The following is a 16,238-nucleotide window of genomic DNA, read 5'->3' on the forward strand; positions in this document are numbered from 1 at the left end:
GCTATTCAACATCTTTTGCACTTAAAGGATCTTTATTTCCCACACAGAGGACAGCACTTTAAGTACAAATGACTGTGCCTGATGTAAAGCCAATGTTGGAGTGCTCTGCTGGACTGGGACTACAGCTGTCAGCTCCCTGCAAGACTGAGCACTGGAGACATGAAAAGCAACAACAACAAAATCAACTCACTGTACCTAACTGTGAATTTAGGTTCTCACATTGAGCAGACAAGTCTCCCTGTGTTCAGTAGGACAGGGAAACCCATCCTTTTCCTCTTAACCAGTTACATAGGGTAGGTAGAGAAACTAGTTCCCCTGCTCCAGCATTACACTCAGATGCCCCTCAGCAGAAAGTAATTAGTTCAACTAATGTTCTCCAGGAAAATGTGTTAGATGGTGGAATTATCCTGTACTAGATCTAGCTAATCAGTGTTCGCTCTTAATAAAAATACTGGTTAATTAGGAAAATAAATACCTTCAACAGAAATGGTGGTTAAAATATTTTATTTTTTATATAATAGAACATACTGCTGTTTACTTTAAATCACTTTAAAGGCACACATTGTTAAAAATACTTCAAATTTACATCACATGTACAAATGCATAAAACAGATGTACATGTCACCAAAAAAATACAATATGGCTTCATAAGGTTGAGGCGGGGCTGGGACAATTCAACATATACTTAAATTTTACAGGATGCTGCTAACACTGAAAGGACTGACTAGAACAGAAAAGAATGGACCTAAACCATGGATTATGTTATATAGACAGTACGACACATTGAATACACAACATCAAGAATCTGTGTATGGATTCACAGAATTGTTAGTCCTGCAAATTCGTCAGTTTCCAGTGCCACTGAATAAACAGTGCATGCATATGATCTGCCAATTTGCAACAGTGGGAAGATAAATTGCAAATTCTCCAAGAGGTTCTCTGAAGAATCTGCTGATATGCTTTGTTAAAAAAAAAAGAAAAAAAAATTGAAACAATAGACTTAAGGTACTGACTGAAGAACATAACTGAATAACAAATGGACACCTTAGATGGTAATCACTTTTGGCTAAAAAGCATAAAACATCAAGTTTACAAGAATGCTCCATGACAATCATTTAGCATTAGTCCCACCCAAGATTAAGGCTCCTATCTAAAATTTACCTTAGATTTGTTTTCCTTTGTGTAAAATTACCTGAGCACAGATATCAAAGATCTACAGAGCTTTTAAAATACCTGAAGATACTTTAAATATCTGTAGATAACTTAAAGCAAAATATCCATATATTTAATTCTACCAGCTAAATATTCTCAAGAAAATAACCAACAGAACAACATTTTGGTATGTCAGTAAAGACAGGAGAAGAGCGAGCTTAAGCATTTGCTTTCATCTTTTAAAAATGTACATAAAATGTAATAGAATTATTCAAATAGTACTGCTTAACTGTAAACAATACATTAAATGTTTTTTAAAAACAGGAATCAAAATTTAGGAAGTCACTCTACTCTTCTATAAATTGTTTACAAATGCTGCTTCTCCTCTTGCTAGAGATGGCTGGTGGTTTCTTAAGCAATAATAAATAGAAAAAAAAAGGACCTGCCCCCACTGTTTTCTGTATTATTATTTACACTTTGTGTCCTAGAAGCATGAATTGCTGTCATTCTCATTTGCTAAGGTTTATTCCCTGGACACCTGTAAGGCCCAGACCCAGAAGAGCACCTAGCATCATCTTAAGAGCTCTACAGAATTGGGTTAGATTCAGTAAGGTTTAAGATAAATATGCAGTTTAATAATGTGCTGCACTGGAACTCATACAGTTTTCAAAGAGCAAGGCAGAAAAACATCAGGTTGCATGGACACACCAGCTCCCAGCAAAGTCAATGCCATCACAGAGAGGAGCATCAGGCCCTTTAAATTTGAAAGCTCAAAAAAGACTACACTGTACAGAGGAGAGATGTACACTTTTAACAAATAAAAGACTGTATGGAACTATTTCCAACACAAGCCTTTGGAAATATACCCTATTAAAAGTGGTTTCTGGATTTTATTGAACCAACTGAAAAATCACAATGAAACACAAACCACAACATCACCTTTTCCTCCTCCTGCCTCACATATTGGTTCCCATCTTTGATTCCCAAAAGAAATTAATACAGATAGAAAAACATCACTTTAAGCAATAAGCAACTGTATATGAGCCTGAGGAGCAAATGGGACTTTTCCACTCAAATACATTGGGTTAACTTTGATATGACAATGTTATCTGTGTTGTTGAACTAGGACTAGCTGATTGCCAAGGGCATTTTACAATCACTGACAATCCTACAAAAAGGGAAGGTACCAAAACATTCCAATGAAATATGAACCTAGGATTAAAAAAAAAAAAAAAGATTGATGATGGATGAGTGTTCCAGATGATTAAAAAAGAAAGTAACAGCAGTCTGTAGTACCCATAATTCTGTGTATAAATAGCAGGTAATCCAAATAAAATGCTACATTTGGTTGAAAAACTAAATTGAACACTGCTTTCCTAGTAAATAGATTAAAATATTCATCCACCAAGAAATTACATTGATAAATAAAGTATTTTCATGTAGCAAAAACAAGGAGCAGATTAATTCCAGGCTTTTTATGCCAAATATGAAAGGTCTGAGAAACAAAAGTAACTTGAACAGTAGTTCTAGCCTCTTAAACTTACAATACTGGAACCAGCAGGATTTGGCTAAATAATACAGTTTAAATAAGCTAATCTAAAGGAACAGAGCGTCCTGTAAACATCCGACACAAACCACATTGGATTCTGATGGGGTGGCTATACCTTCTCTATGCAGGAGAAAGACAATTCAACTGGTGGTGGTAACAAGGGATGCAATCTAAAGGCAACATTCCTGTTCTTCAGTAAGGCTTGTAAAAAATTTGAGCCGTGTACGTATGACAGCCTGTACAATTCTGAAATTTCTGGAAAGCTCTTAAGTTTAAAAAAAGCCTAAATGTTTTAGGTATAAAACACACATTGAGAAGATGTCCTTTTAAATTATGTGTAAAAGTGTCTGGCACCAGAAAAGAACACTTGGTATTATTATATCTAAGAAAAAAGCAAAGAATCACTCAAGTGTCCCTGAACTTCAGAGGAGATACAGCCGATTAGGATACTTTGTGTTGTTCTTTCTGCTGGAAAAGGAGCCATGAACACACACCCTTTTAAGCTGCCTGTACTACATCATCAGTTATATATATATATATTATATATAATGCATATATATAGTGTACATGTATATAATATGCATATACAATATATATATATATTTGCATACACATTTCTTTTACCTCAATCTGGAATCATCTGGTTTCATGCAACACAGCTATCAAGAATCAAAACTATTAATTAGATCATAGCTGGTGTAACTTTAATACCAAATCTTTTATTATATAGTGATTGAGTGTTGCTCAGCATCAAATCAGGTCTGACTAGAATCCTCATCCTTCAGTCCAGTTCATGCATTGCCTCCATCACCTTTTCCTCAGCCACCTTCTTCACACAGAGCCTCTACTGGTTGTTCACTGCTGAGGCACCTCTGTCAGCCTCTGAAGATAGCTCTGTGTTGCTGGCATTGAGAGAACAAACTGAACTGTCCTGTGACCTATTCGGTAGCAGCTGTAGCCCAGCAGTCCAAAAACTGTTGCTTTTAAAACAAATTTGAAAATCTTACTTGAAGCTGATGGAGGAGGCACACTGAAACAAAAGATAGAAAACAATATTAATATTTGCATACCTGGAAACAGTAGGCATTTTTCAATAAAAAAAAGAAAAGGGATCTTTTCTCCCCTTCCTCCCCACAGTGCAGGAAATTTTCACGTAACAGATGCATCATGAATGAACAATGTATTCTTTCATGTTCAAGGGCTACGTACAATTAAATAACAATAAAAATTAATAAACACTAACAAAGTCCTTTCTACTTATGCCACTCTTAATGGCTAGGAACCCTTACCTGTCCATCACTCTGCCAAAATAACTAAGTCAATATTCAGACTTTTTGAAGAATACTAAAAGAGAATATTGAGATTTTCACAGAGCCACTTGGAAGTCTCTGGTGGCACTGGCCACCGGAACTGGGACAACAGGCACACCAGGTCTACCCCCCAACATTCAAGCAGTCTCACTGTGGGCATATGAAGCAAGCAGTTAATATTACCTTCCCAATAAAGTTACTTTGAGAACACAGCTAGATGCATGTGCAGCCCCGCACCCTCACTAACAGGCTCTGCACCCACAGCAACTCATAATCCTCTCACAGGCAACTCAGAGGTTTCCATATACTGTTTCAAAGGAGCCTCAAGTTATCATTTATTTATATCCAGAAAAAGTTTCTAATGTATTCAGAAGTAATCAGTTACAATAGTGCAAAAACACTGGGTGCTCTCAACCAGGTTAAATGTGCTGAGATAAGGATACAACTAGACTGAGTTTAGATCCATGTGCTCAAACTAGGGAAAAGTTATCACTGCTAAGACTTTCCTGTATATTGCTGTAATGTGCAGAGTTAAAAAACAGCGTATGTATTGATCCAAGAATGGTGTAAAGGCATCTCTTGACATGTTCTTATACCTTTCTCCACCTACTCTTTTTCAATTCTAATATCTCACCACAATTTAAAAAAACCAATTAACAACAGCTGATCAGAACACAGTGCAAAAAATGCCCAGGTCATGGGTTCAATCCCTGTATGGGCCATTCAGTTAGGAGTTGGACTCAATGATCCTTGTACATCCCTTCCAACTCAAAATATCCTGTGGCTATTTTTTTGGTGACATGTGGCTGACAGTAAGGTCTCCTTGGAGTCAGGTTCAATGCATGAACTTTAAAATTAGAAATATATGTATGTTTTTATCCAGAAAATTTTCAAGTTCATGTTCCAACTTCTAAAATTTAACAAAATACCTGAGAAAGCCTAAAAAACTTGCCATCTTAGAGCGGTGATGAACACTAAACACACAAAAGAAAGCCCTAACTCTGCTCTGCAACTGCAGTGTAACAGCAGGAAGGGCAAAAAAGTTGAAAGAAAAATAATTTGCAAATACAGCACTCTTATGAATGCCATTTGCTTCCAATTATTTCAGAAAATCAAGTCAATGCAATATTAATGTCTTGTGAAAGATATTAGAAACTCTTCTGCTCAGTTATGGCACTGGCATGGCAAAGAATCAATTCAGAGCCTAAATTTTGATGAGAAAGACCTTCTATGCAGTTTTGAAGACATGCACTTGGTCTTTGGGCTGTTCAGTTCTGTGTTGTCAATGATGCAACCAACAGCCACCACACAACTATACAGGTTATCTGCGAGGGTGCAGAGGAAAATAGACATCTAGTTTGTGACTCCAGGTGAGGCTTAGCCTTGAAAGATAGTTATAAATGGCTAGGCAGAGCTTCTACACTTTGCATTCTTAAATCCAGACAACAGAAGTCTCTCTAAATCATATTTTAGATGTCTAAATATAACATTTATGTGGATGTCAGTCTTTTCTGGTTTTCATAGCCTCTGAAGAGATGGGTGAGGTGGTTACATAAACACAATAAACAGATGTGATAAGGAAAGTGTGAATATATGAAAGACTCCATAATCCTAAAGCCCCACAGACCAATACTACTAGGCTGTATAATCTCTCCTGTATTTCTGAAGTCCTGACCTTTGTGGCTTTATGGGATACAGTCTGAATGCTTTGGTTCTTCAATTCTGCCTTTTACAAAGCATATACATCTATTTTAATAGGTACTTTAAAACAAGAGTTCATGAGATACATGGCTTAAAGCAGCTCATAATTAGTTTGGTATACACATTAAAACAAGTCATTACTTAGACATACACTTAAAATAGGGTACAAGCAACTGTGACACTAAGCTTTCCAGAGCCAGCAGTGTCCTGACAAAACAAAAGCTTTAAATCCAATGATTTACGTTTACCTAAGTTAGACTAAAAGCCTTGCTCTGTTTTCAGCATCTTCAACAGCCTTCATTTGAATTTTCATTTTAGAAGACTTAAATGAGGACCAATTAATTTTCTTTCTAGGTAAGGGCATATTCTCATCTCTACTTCCCTCCATATTCAACTATTTTTTTTTTCCATTGATATTTTCTTTTCCTTTGCTGTCAGCACAATCTGCAATCACTGCACAGCAAGTCAGCGAGCTGACAGGACAGGAATGACAGTAGAGCTGCTTCTTCAAGCTGTGACAATCAACCAGAAAAACTCCAAAGAAACTGCTGGTTTTTAGCAAAAGAAGCTGTTACATCAATATGTAGGAAAGCACAACTTTCAAGTTACCTCATTATTTCCTGGATCTTTAGGTCAGAATTCCAGTTCTTTTCAATCCCAGGTACGTGACCCATGCCAACAACACCAACTACAACTGCTGGGATATATTTTCTAGGTTCATCTGAGAAAAGAAATATGAAGAGAAAGGAACATATCTGTAAAATAACTAATTTCAATCTATAAAGAAGTAGCCAATGTGTGAGACGACAAAATTGATTTTACTGCCTCTTTCATTGAAAGTCTGAAAAAGTTAGCACAGTTTCTGGATTTTCAGGAATCATTTATTTAATAAATAGACCTGGCCAGTGTTCATACTTCAGCCTCAGGTTGACAGGCTCAGCAGATGCAAGCTAAATGAACTTCTTTCCTTCTCTGTGTAGGTCATGTTTCTGTGCTGCTGATGAGGAACACCCCTGGTCTTTGCTGTCTCTTGAACAGAGAACTTTCTCTGCCACTTTGGACAGTGGCACCTGGCACACAAAGTGTAACAAGATCTGGGCTCACAACCAGAGAACAATGCTTGAGACCACACCTGTTCCTCTGAAGCTCTCTATTAGAGACCTGGCCTCAGCAGCAGCAAACCCAGGCCAGTGACATCCAGCAGTTAGCCAGCAACCATCAGACCAATGCAACACATGCCAGCTCTCACCCTCACCTCCCATCTACCACCCTTATATCACAACACCCAAAATGTGGTTTCTGGAAGTTTTCCCCAATGAAAAATATAGCACCATGCCACAATAAAAATAACTCACAAAAACTTTCTAAGGAATAATGGTCAGGCTGCTTTCCTATGGGGACAATTCTACATAATACATAAATATAAAATACAAGTTCCACTGTTTTGCTTTAAATATTCACCCTTGATTTTTCCAGAAAAAAAAGTAAACATGTGAAGAGCAGCCCACTTCAAAATAGAACAAAACTGTATTGAAAACACTAGAACTATTACACATATTTACCAAAATGTTTTTTCTAAATTTTCTTTTCTCAGTCTATTCTACAGTTGCTCTAAAGCAGAACTGCAACTACAACAGTTCTGCACTAAAGTGATGACAAACACTACCTTTTAAAGATATTAAGTAAGAGGTAACACACTTCAGTATGCTTATCTATAGGAAGGGCATGCTGATTACATATGGCAGCAGAATACTTCCAAAGATTAGAGAAATACTATTTTTTTATATGCCTACACCTTGCTGAAATAGCAGTCACATATGATTATTACTGCCAGATCAAAGTTCCTAGCAGCCCAACTTACAATTATAAAAAACCTATGAAGAGTACTGAAATTAGAGAATTAACTTATCAAGAAATGAGTCCCTCAGCAGCCAGTGACAACAATGAATTTGGTGGTGAGATAACGGGATGAGCGAGATAGACAACTGTGCTGTCATACCAGATCCCTGCCTTTTGAAATGGTTGTCTGGCTAATTAGTACTTACCAGTTTTAAATAGCACAATGAGAAAGGGAACATAATTTAGAGTCTACTGCTCTAGGTGGTTTCAACAGAAGAGTAATACCCCTTTTTAATTTTTTAAAGCATTGTATTTTATGTGACATGTGGCATTCATTAACTGAACATCCCAGATTTCCTAAGAACTGAACTTTGGACCAGTACACAAAGAACACCTTGCTGGTTATAATTTCTGCTTTAAAACAATTACTTTCTGAAGCTCGAGGTAGTTCTATCTGCTTTGCTGCTTGCTTCAGCATGAAGGTCAAGTAAATATCTCGTTCGGAGACAATCGTTCGATGAAGATCAGGGAATTCTCCAATCATTTCTGCCATCATCTGTTCCAGTAAATCCTTCTGTTTGCATTTCTCCACATCATCTTTACTGAAAGAAAGGTAAGTTTTCTCAGTATCTGTTACGCTTTTGAAGGTCAACACAGACAAACTGATGAATAAAAACAATTGGGTGTTACACCTAAACACAGTCTGCAGTTCTCTTCCCCCAGTTTTCCTCTCCAGAAGGAAAATAATCTCCATAAACCTGTAGAACTTGTTACCTAACAATGCCTCTGCAGTGAAGGAAAGGGAAAGAAAAGAGGTCACTTGCCTTTAGCCAGTTCAACTGGATTTTCTCCCTTCCCACTTTAAAAGCTGGCAACTCAAGTCACTAGGGCTTCAAAGGCAGGAGTTACCATGGTGCCCCATTGTCAGTATGCATTAATAATCTTAGAAGAGCCTACACACAGCACTTCTGAGGAAGCAGATCTGATCACTGAACACACAGAGACTCTACTTAAGGAACAAAAAAAGCACTGTAATGCACAGTCTGATGGCATGGAGAAGGATCTGCACGTTCCTACTGCCAATCACAGGTCTTTAGCAGGGACGTCAAAGTTATAAACCAATTTGCAGAAGAGAAAAATAGCAAACAGGCAGGAAATGCAAAATAAGAACTGCAGGAGTAAATGTAATGAGCTTTTATTCTTTTCATAGGTGCTATAAACCCTTCTGTTAGCACCCCTAGCTGTGGGTCATAGCTTGTGGCAATGAAATTATCTGGTTTGGCATCACTGTCTATCAAAGAATGACGTCAAACAGGTTTCCTTTAGTTTCCAAGATGAAAAGAACACTACAAATGTCAGCAGGGCAAGCTAAAGGAGAAATGCTAGCTTTCAACAGACCCAGAAACATCAACAGACTGACAATTTTGATGTTGAATTACTTCATTTTTCATGGAATCTCATGTTGATGGCTAGATGTGGAACTCTTTAAGAACATATAAATTATTGTACTGAGGCCTTTAATCTCTCTTATTTACAATATCCACACACAGTAGTGGAAAAGATTTCATTTTCTGCATAAAAATAATAAAATAATAATTTAAAGACATTTTTAAAGTATACTAGGAATTCTTCAGCATCTAATTTTACACTTCACCTGGAAGTAATGCATTGAAAGACAAAGGAAGACCTGACAAGATAAGAAAGACAGCTTTCACTTCAAAAATACATATTACTGCAGGATAGATATTCATCCTTCTCACTAACTTCAAATTTCATTGCATCAGGTAGGTACCTTCATACTGAAGTCAAACTGAAGAACTGAATAATCCACCCCAAACATAAAACATATGGGGTTGCTTATTCATACCTGATGGGGTCAGATAAGAAGCAAAGGCCCCAAGCAAGCTTGACTTTTTGCCAGAAGGAAAGTGCAGCAATTGCTCTCTTAAATGTAACAGGGATGGGCCGGTCACCAAGGTGGAATTTACAGAAAGGTACTTTACTGGCCTGAAAGGGAAGATACAAATAACTAGTCAGCATTTCATACTGCAGCACAGCACATTCTAATTAATGAACTATAAGGATTTACTGTGTTATACAAGGTATCTTAAAGAGCAAGATATTTCATGCTTCAACATAAAAAATATTTTGGCTTTGCAATAAGTAAAATTTACAAAATACTAATATATTACTTCATCAAGGAATAAATCCACAGTACAGTTGGCATTCCATTAAATTGTAATGCCACACCCTTGAGGTTACTTGTACTGAAGCACAAAGCTTCTGAATATTACTACATAAGGTGACAATAAGGCTCAATATCTATCTGGGCCTGAATAAAGTCTGAGGTGAACCATCATTTTGCTTTCACATAGTGTTTGTCAGGATCATCAACCTTACAGCTGGTCATGGTAGAAGATATTAAAGAAGCGCTGATGAGACAATAACTGATGCCATATACCACATGATAATGTGAGACTTGGCTGTAGCTCATGCTGACACATTTTAGCATAGTATAGAATTTCTAGAAAATTCTTTACTATGGACAGTTGTTTAAAAATTTCCAGCAATCACTTTAGAATAGGACAGAGCTAATTTTTCTTCTTTCCTGCTTAAAATAGGAAACACTTCAAATGTTTCATTCTGGTCTAGAATGCTCAAGAAAATAAACCTTGAAAAAGTTTTCTTTTTATTAAGGATAAATATACCAAATGATTCCAGATTATATATCAGCAATGTCTCTCAGATTTCCTTACTAGTGCATAATTTACATAAAAATAAGCAAGATACATTCTGAAAGATGGATGCATATACAGAAAATAGTGTCCCAGTATTACCAGACAAAAAAATTAAGAGTAGTGTAAACCACAGCTACTATTTAATTCCAGTATCACTGCTGGCAGTAGTACAAAAGGTGACATTAAAAGACCATATAGGACCAACAGATCAGTCAGATATTTGACTTCCCCAATCTTTATAGATGAATGGAACATGTCAGATCTCATTAATCCTTTAGAGCTGGTTTTCACAGCCTAAAATCCTGACACCACCAACAACGGGACCAAGATCAATATTGCAAATTCAAAAATAATTATTTAAAAGAAACTAAATTATTAATGAAAACAAATGTCTTCAGAATTATCATCAGGAAAAAGCCTTATTTGAAGAATTTTTTTAATTGCTTTCCTACCACTTATGTCTACAAATCTTTGTACCTTAAGGTACAGTTTGAATTTGAAAATGATTTTTACTACTTCATTGGCTTCAGCAGAGGTATGGCCAGAGTGCTCTTTTCTAGGCAATAGCAAAATGGTTTTATTGCGTTCAACTCCGGAAGCACAAGGCCAGTAATCTGACCTCAGAAAAGCCATTTCAAGTTCGCACCTCTTTGAAAGCCTCCCTGAATTCTCCTCCTGGGGCCATTCCCAGCTGTTGTGTGATGTGAGCAGAAACCTTCAGAAGCAGCATTTGCATCAATCCAGACATAACACCGTTCTGGCAGAAGGAGAAAAACATGTAAAAAAAACAGGCTGAAGAATGCACTGTTCACAGAAATGAAAAAAACATTAATTATTTTAATGAAGAAACAGCACTGAATCTACATTTTGGAGTCAATTCATTGATCAATACAGCCCATATATCAGTTTTTAATCAGTTTACCTCACTGTGTGCCCAAAGTATTCTGCCCTTCAACAAAAATTTACAACAGGTTAAGAAAATAAAGAAGGATAGCCAGATTTATTTCAGTTTGTACTTACTCTGTGTGCTTGAAGCAAGTGTCTGAATAACTTAATGGTTAAACAGTTCTGTGGTATGGACACAGAAGGAACAGCAGAAGCAGGAAGCCAGGGAGAAGGTAAGAAAAAACCTGTCTGATCAGTTTGGTTTGAGCCAACTGCTACTGTACATCTCCAGCTTATCCACATTTGAGCCAGATACCAGTCTGCACCATGGTGCTTTCCTTCATGGAAAGCAAATGGGTGCTTCTCTGCAAACAACTGTAAGGGTCTTGAAATTCAAGGAGAAGCTAAAGGAAGTCTGGTTTTAACCTGCAGCAGTTAATTGATAAGCTGTGGATGCCAGTGATCCACTGCAAATATGTACGTTTCATGTCTACATTCTGCTCAACTTCCAGCTTCAATTAAGAGCAATGAAATCCAATTTTAGTACTTAATATTTAATGTGATTATAAAAAGACACCATTTGGGCTTTTTTTCCTCATTTCTAAACTTAAGGATGAAAGTTGAAAGCAGCTTTGACTTTTAGTGTAGCTTTTGGGCCCATCTCATTTCAATAAGAGGAGGCAACTAAGGCATCACTGAGCAACTTACCAACTGGTCTGATGTTTATCAGACAAAACAAAGACACTATAATTTGGCATGAGACAGTTGGACTGTTCTTCCCGGGTTTCCCTATATAATCTATACTGTTAGTGATTCTAAGGGGAAAGGTCAGGGAATTTTTTGATTGAGACCATAGATAGAGAAATAGGTTCTTCAAAAGGCCGAATGTTCAAATTCTATTATTTGCATTATTCCTGCAAATAACGTAAAGGAGACTAATACTGAGCTATAAGAATAGGAAGGATCCTTGCAGTATTCTCTGGCTTTGGAGCCAACAGAGTCTGTGTTTTCTACTGCCTGCATGCAAGATCACTTCAAGCCCTGGTAGGAAGTGGTAACTGCAAAGTTGCCAACATGACTTTACATCACAGAGGAAAAAAATGTCTATTTTGTCTTCATTATCCTTTTCCTCTTAACATAACACCAACTGTTGCATTTAGCTTTGATATTTTAAAAAAAGTTTCTGTGCCTATTCACAAGGTCAGAAGACCCCCAGCTATGCTGTTCCAGTTGTTCTGAACTTGCATTTTGGCTACATGCATCAGAATAACCCACTTTAGCTAAGATAAACAGATAGATGCAACAAGTCATGCAAGATGCAAGTGTTTTGCAGTGTCTTTTCCTTTGACAGGGCATAAACAAAGAAAACAGGAAAGATGCATGATTGCCTCCCTCAGCTAGTCTGAAAGGCAGCTCTGAGACCCTGTGTGTGAGCACACACACTGCATAGCCCTGAGCCACTGCAAGGGCTTCTGCATGCATGCAGATTATATTCCTCTGCGGGGAGGGTACAGTCCTGGAAACTCCCCAATTACATCAATAAAGCAATTCAATATACAGTTACCACACAATCAAAATAACAATCTACAAACTTCTTCATCCAACTGGACACAGAAACTCTTTACTATTGACCAAGCACTGCCATTCTAATCAAGTGTCTTGTCATTTTTAAGTCAACTTTGTGTTGTCACACTGTGCCGAGCTTAAAATCACTCAAATACAAGATAGCTAACTGGAACTGAAAAAATACAGGATTTTTTTTGCACACACATCCAGACACGTCCACATCAAACTGCCAGAGCAGTTATAATTTGAAGAGAATCCCACACTTTTTAGCCCAGATTTTTCAGAATCCCCCTCTAGGGCCTATTGTCAATTAGAAACTACTCCAAAGACAAGTGGATAGGTAGGAATTAAAGAGCAACACACTAGGTTGAAGAAGGAATGCAGCTAAACAGAAAATACCAAAATTAAGTGCTCTTTAATAGTTGTGACACAGACGCAGATCGCAGGAATAATAATCACATTTAAATATATTAGCAGAGCATTACAATTGCAAAGTTAGACTTGTGTCCTGCAAATGGAGCAGCTGTTAAATGCAGCAGGATTCCTGTCAAGGTCAATAATTTGCCCAACCCATTGTGAAAAGAAAGTCCTCAATGCTCCATCTGAAAACAGAAATAACACCCAAACCTAGCTTTGCCACTGTAATAGTACTCTCACCTACATCAACAGTATTAGGTTCCCAGCTGGTGGGAACACTGGTTTTGATTGCAATCTGACAAATTGTTCTTAAAAGAAAACTTTAATTCTCACTGTAGGACTCATACCTGTTTTATAGCTTGTTGAAGTTTTTCCAGATTTATTTCTTTGGCTTCTTTTAGTAATGTCTTTTCATCCATCTTTAACATAGATACTCTGTACTGGCACAGTTCCACCACAACTACATCAGGCTGCACTTCTTGTATTGTCTGAAAAAGATGAATTTATTTATACTGCTTTAGAAAGGAATAAACAGAAATGCAGCCAATATCAACATTTTAAAGAGAGAAAGGGCCTTAAAATCACATTCCAATAATAATTTTCAATTAAAAAAACCAATAGAATCGTAAATAAGAGTTCTCCAAATAACTACACATTGACAAAAATATTAAGGAAGGTGACAGCCAAATGTCTTAGTTACTGGATGCTTTGGGACAGGATAATGGTGAACATACTGTGCTGGGGAGGGGAGCAGGGAAGAAACACTTCATGTTAAACTTTTCACATTCACAAAATTAATTTGACTGTTCTCTGTGGCATTTTCCCATCTGAGTTAGAATACACTTTGTGCCAGAACTGTCAACCCTGCAACCCTGGCTCTTACAAGATTCCTCCACCTCCTTAATAAAGGCAGCCTGAACTGCAGAGTTTGCAGGAGGTACAATATGAAATAGCTCCTACTTGCACTAGGGCTTCAGACCTATTTGCAGCTTGAGAATGGAATCCAAGTGTTGTGCAGGATGGTTTTACAGCCAAATACTATCCAGGCAATGTAAGCTTCACTAGTGAGATTTCTAATTTCAACACTGACACTTTATCTGCCTTTTTTATTGAAGGGCAAATAAAAATATTTGAGCTGGGAGACCATTGCATTGCATCAAAAATTATTACTGTAACATGTCTGCTTCTCATCCCATAGTGCTGTTAGCCCTCCAACAGCCAATCAGAAAAAACACAGAGCCTGAAGGTTACAGCACAGAACCAAGTCAGAGAGATGGACTTCATTCCACTTAGTGCTAAATTGAAACATTATAAAGATGCTGCTGGAGCTCACACTGAGTATTTACCTTTACTACATCCTTTTTGCTGCTTTCACTGAAGTGGGCTGTTCCAACCACATATACTTTAGAACCATCCTCAGTATTAAGCTCAGTCACAGTGCTTGGTAAAGCAGGCCTTTTCTGCCTCTTCTTCAGCTTCATCTCCAGGAGAATTTTAAATGCATCTGCATCAGCTATAAACGCAAAGAAAAATAGAAAAGAAAAGCACCCATGATATAAAGTGCAGGTAAGTAGAGACAGAAAATAAAAATGTCGCCACTAAACAGCAGAGCAGAGCTAAAAGGCCATTGATTTACCACTGTAATCTTACATTCAATTCTGAAGCTACATCATTGAGAGTGCCATCACTGGAGAGGCTGCCTCCAAGCATGGGTCTCAGTCCAGGTTTCCTACCCTGTGGACACTGGGACAGGTTGTCCACGCAGTTCAGTAAGGGAAAGAGAGAAGCTGTGTGGCAGGTGAGGTGGACAGAGAAGCAAAGAATACTTAGAAAAGGTATACACTAAATTAGAGAAAAAGAAAAAAAAGGCATTTTTAAAATTCTAAACCCAAAGTGTTCCATTTTGGGATTCTTATCTATATAAACGATAGCAACACATGGACACTGGTGTGAATAAGATGGCAAAGTCACCTCCACATATTGGCACACATAGGATGACTACAGTACCAACCTTAGCCTTTTCTGTGATAAACACACCAGGGATCAGTACACAAAGGAAAATTAAACCTCAAGAGGTATTTATTTAGGTCAGGAATCCAATCATTCTTCCCTAGATTCAACAACTATTTAAGATCAAAATGGTACAAAGTGAGTTTAGTTCCTCTATGTCAAGCTTCCTGTATGGAAAACAGGAGGATCTATCAGCTTTGTCACAGATGCTCATTGCCAGGTAGCCTCATTGACTGAGACAGAGAAGCTTTAAAACTCTATAACAATGAGAAATTAAAGATGTTTTGAATGAGTCATCTTAAAGCTGTAATGCATCTTAGGGAAAAAAAAGTATCAAGCAGGAAAGCAGAGTTTTGTTTCCAACCAACTCTCTTTCTCTGGCAAGCTGCTGTACAAGTTAGCAGAAGTCTCAAGTGGTCTCCAGAAGCCTGGAATAGGATCATAAGCCCAGGGGAACAAAAAAAAAAAAAAAAAAAAAAGATTAGTGAACAGTTTGTAGGCAGGATGTCAAAGATGCAGATAAATTATAGCCTCCTACCACATATTGATTTTATGAATCTGGTTTAGTTGTGTGGCTCTGGCCCCAGCTGTGTCCCACAAATACTAATCTTGCAAGACTTTCTGTTAAAAAAAAAAACCCAAACCAAAACCAACCAAACAAGAATCCCACCAAATTAAAAGCAAACCAACCAAACAAAAGAGAAAACCCAAACCAAAAAACCAAAGCAACCGTTCAACATCCTTCTTAGCATTTGAGCAACCTGCTACTTCATGGTCAATACCCAAGAACAAGGTGTGCTGCAATCAGTACTGTCTGAGCTATGGCATTGTTGCTGCCAAAACAGATGGTGATGCTGAGGAGGAGGTAAGAAAAACATGACTGAAAAAGGAAGGAGAGGTAAGGCTGTTGCATTTGTAGCACTCTCAGTCACAGAATTATAAAAGCAGCCATAGCAGATGAACAAAAACCCACCTAAGCAAATATCCCACCTCCCACTATGGTCAAAAGTGGATGCCTAATGGAGAACATAATACATGGGGAAGTGTGTTTAATACCTGTCTCAAATACTT

General features: G+C 37.5%; 1 protein-coding gene across 3 annotated transcripts in view; it reads right to left on the bottom strand.

Annotated features, from left to right (window-relative positions):
* Nucleotides 1–487: 487 nt before the first annotated feature.
* The window catches only part of TRABD (TraB domain containing), a 31,133-nt gene continuing 15,382 nt past the window's right edge, over nt 488–16,238 (bottom strand). For 2 of the 3 annotated variants that reach the window (XM_059847243.1, XM_059847244.1), the window contains exons 4-10: nt 14,504–14,670; nt 13,505–13,645; nt 10,936–11,046; nt 9,419–9,558; nt 7,981–8,153; nt 6,322–6,433; nt 488–3,731 (exon numbers count right to left, since the gene is read on the bottom strand). In XM_059847243.1, coding sequence (XP_059703226.1) covers nt 3,557–3,731; nt 6,322–6,433; nt 7,981–8,153; nt 9,419–9,558; nt 10,936–11,046; nt 13,505–13,645; nt 14,504–14,670 — 1,019 coding nt within the window. In that variant the 3' untranslated portion in view covers nt 488–3,556. Of the gene's footprint in view, nt 3,732–6,321; nt 6,434–7,980; nt 8,154–9,418; nt 9,559–10,935; nt 11,047–13,504; nt 13,646–14,503; nt 14,671–14,807; nt 14,945–16,238 lie in introns of all 3 variants that reach the window. The other variant, XM_059847245.1, reaches the window with a different exon arrangement.

The sequence above is a fragment of the Haemorhous mexicanus genome, chromosome 5, assembly GCF_027477595.1.
Source record: "Haemorhous mexicanus isolate bHaeMex1 chromosome 5, bHaeMex1.pri, whole genome shotgun sequence".
NCBI lineage: Eukaryota > Metazoa > Chordata > Aves > Passeriformes > Fringillidae > Haemorhous > Haemorhous mexicanus.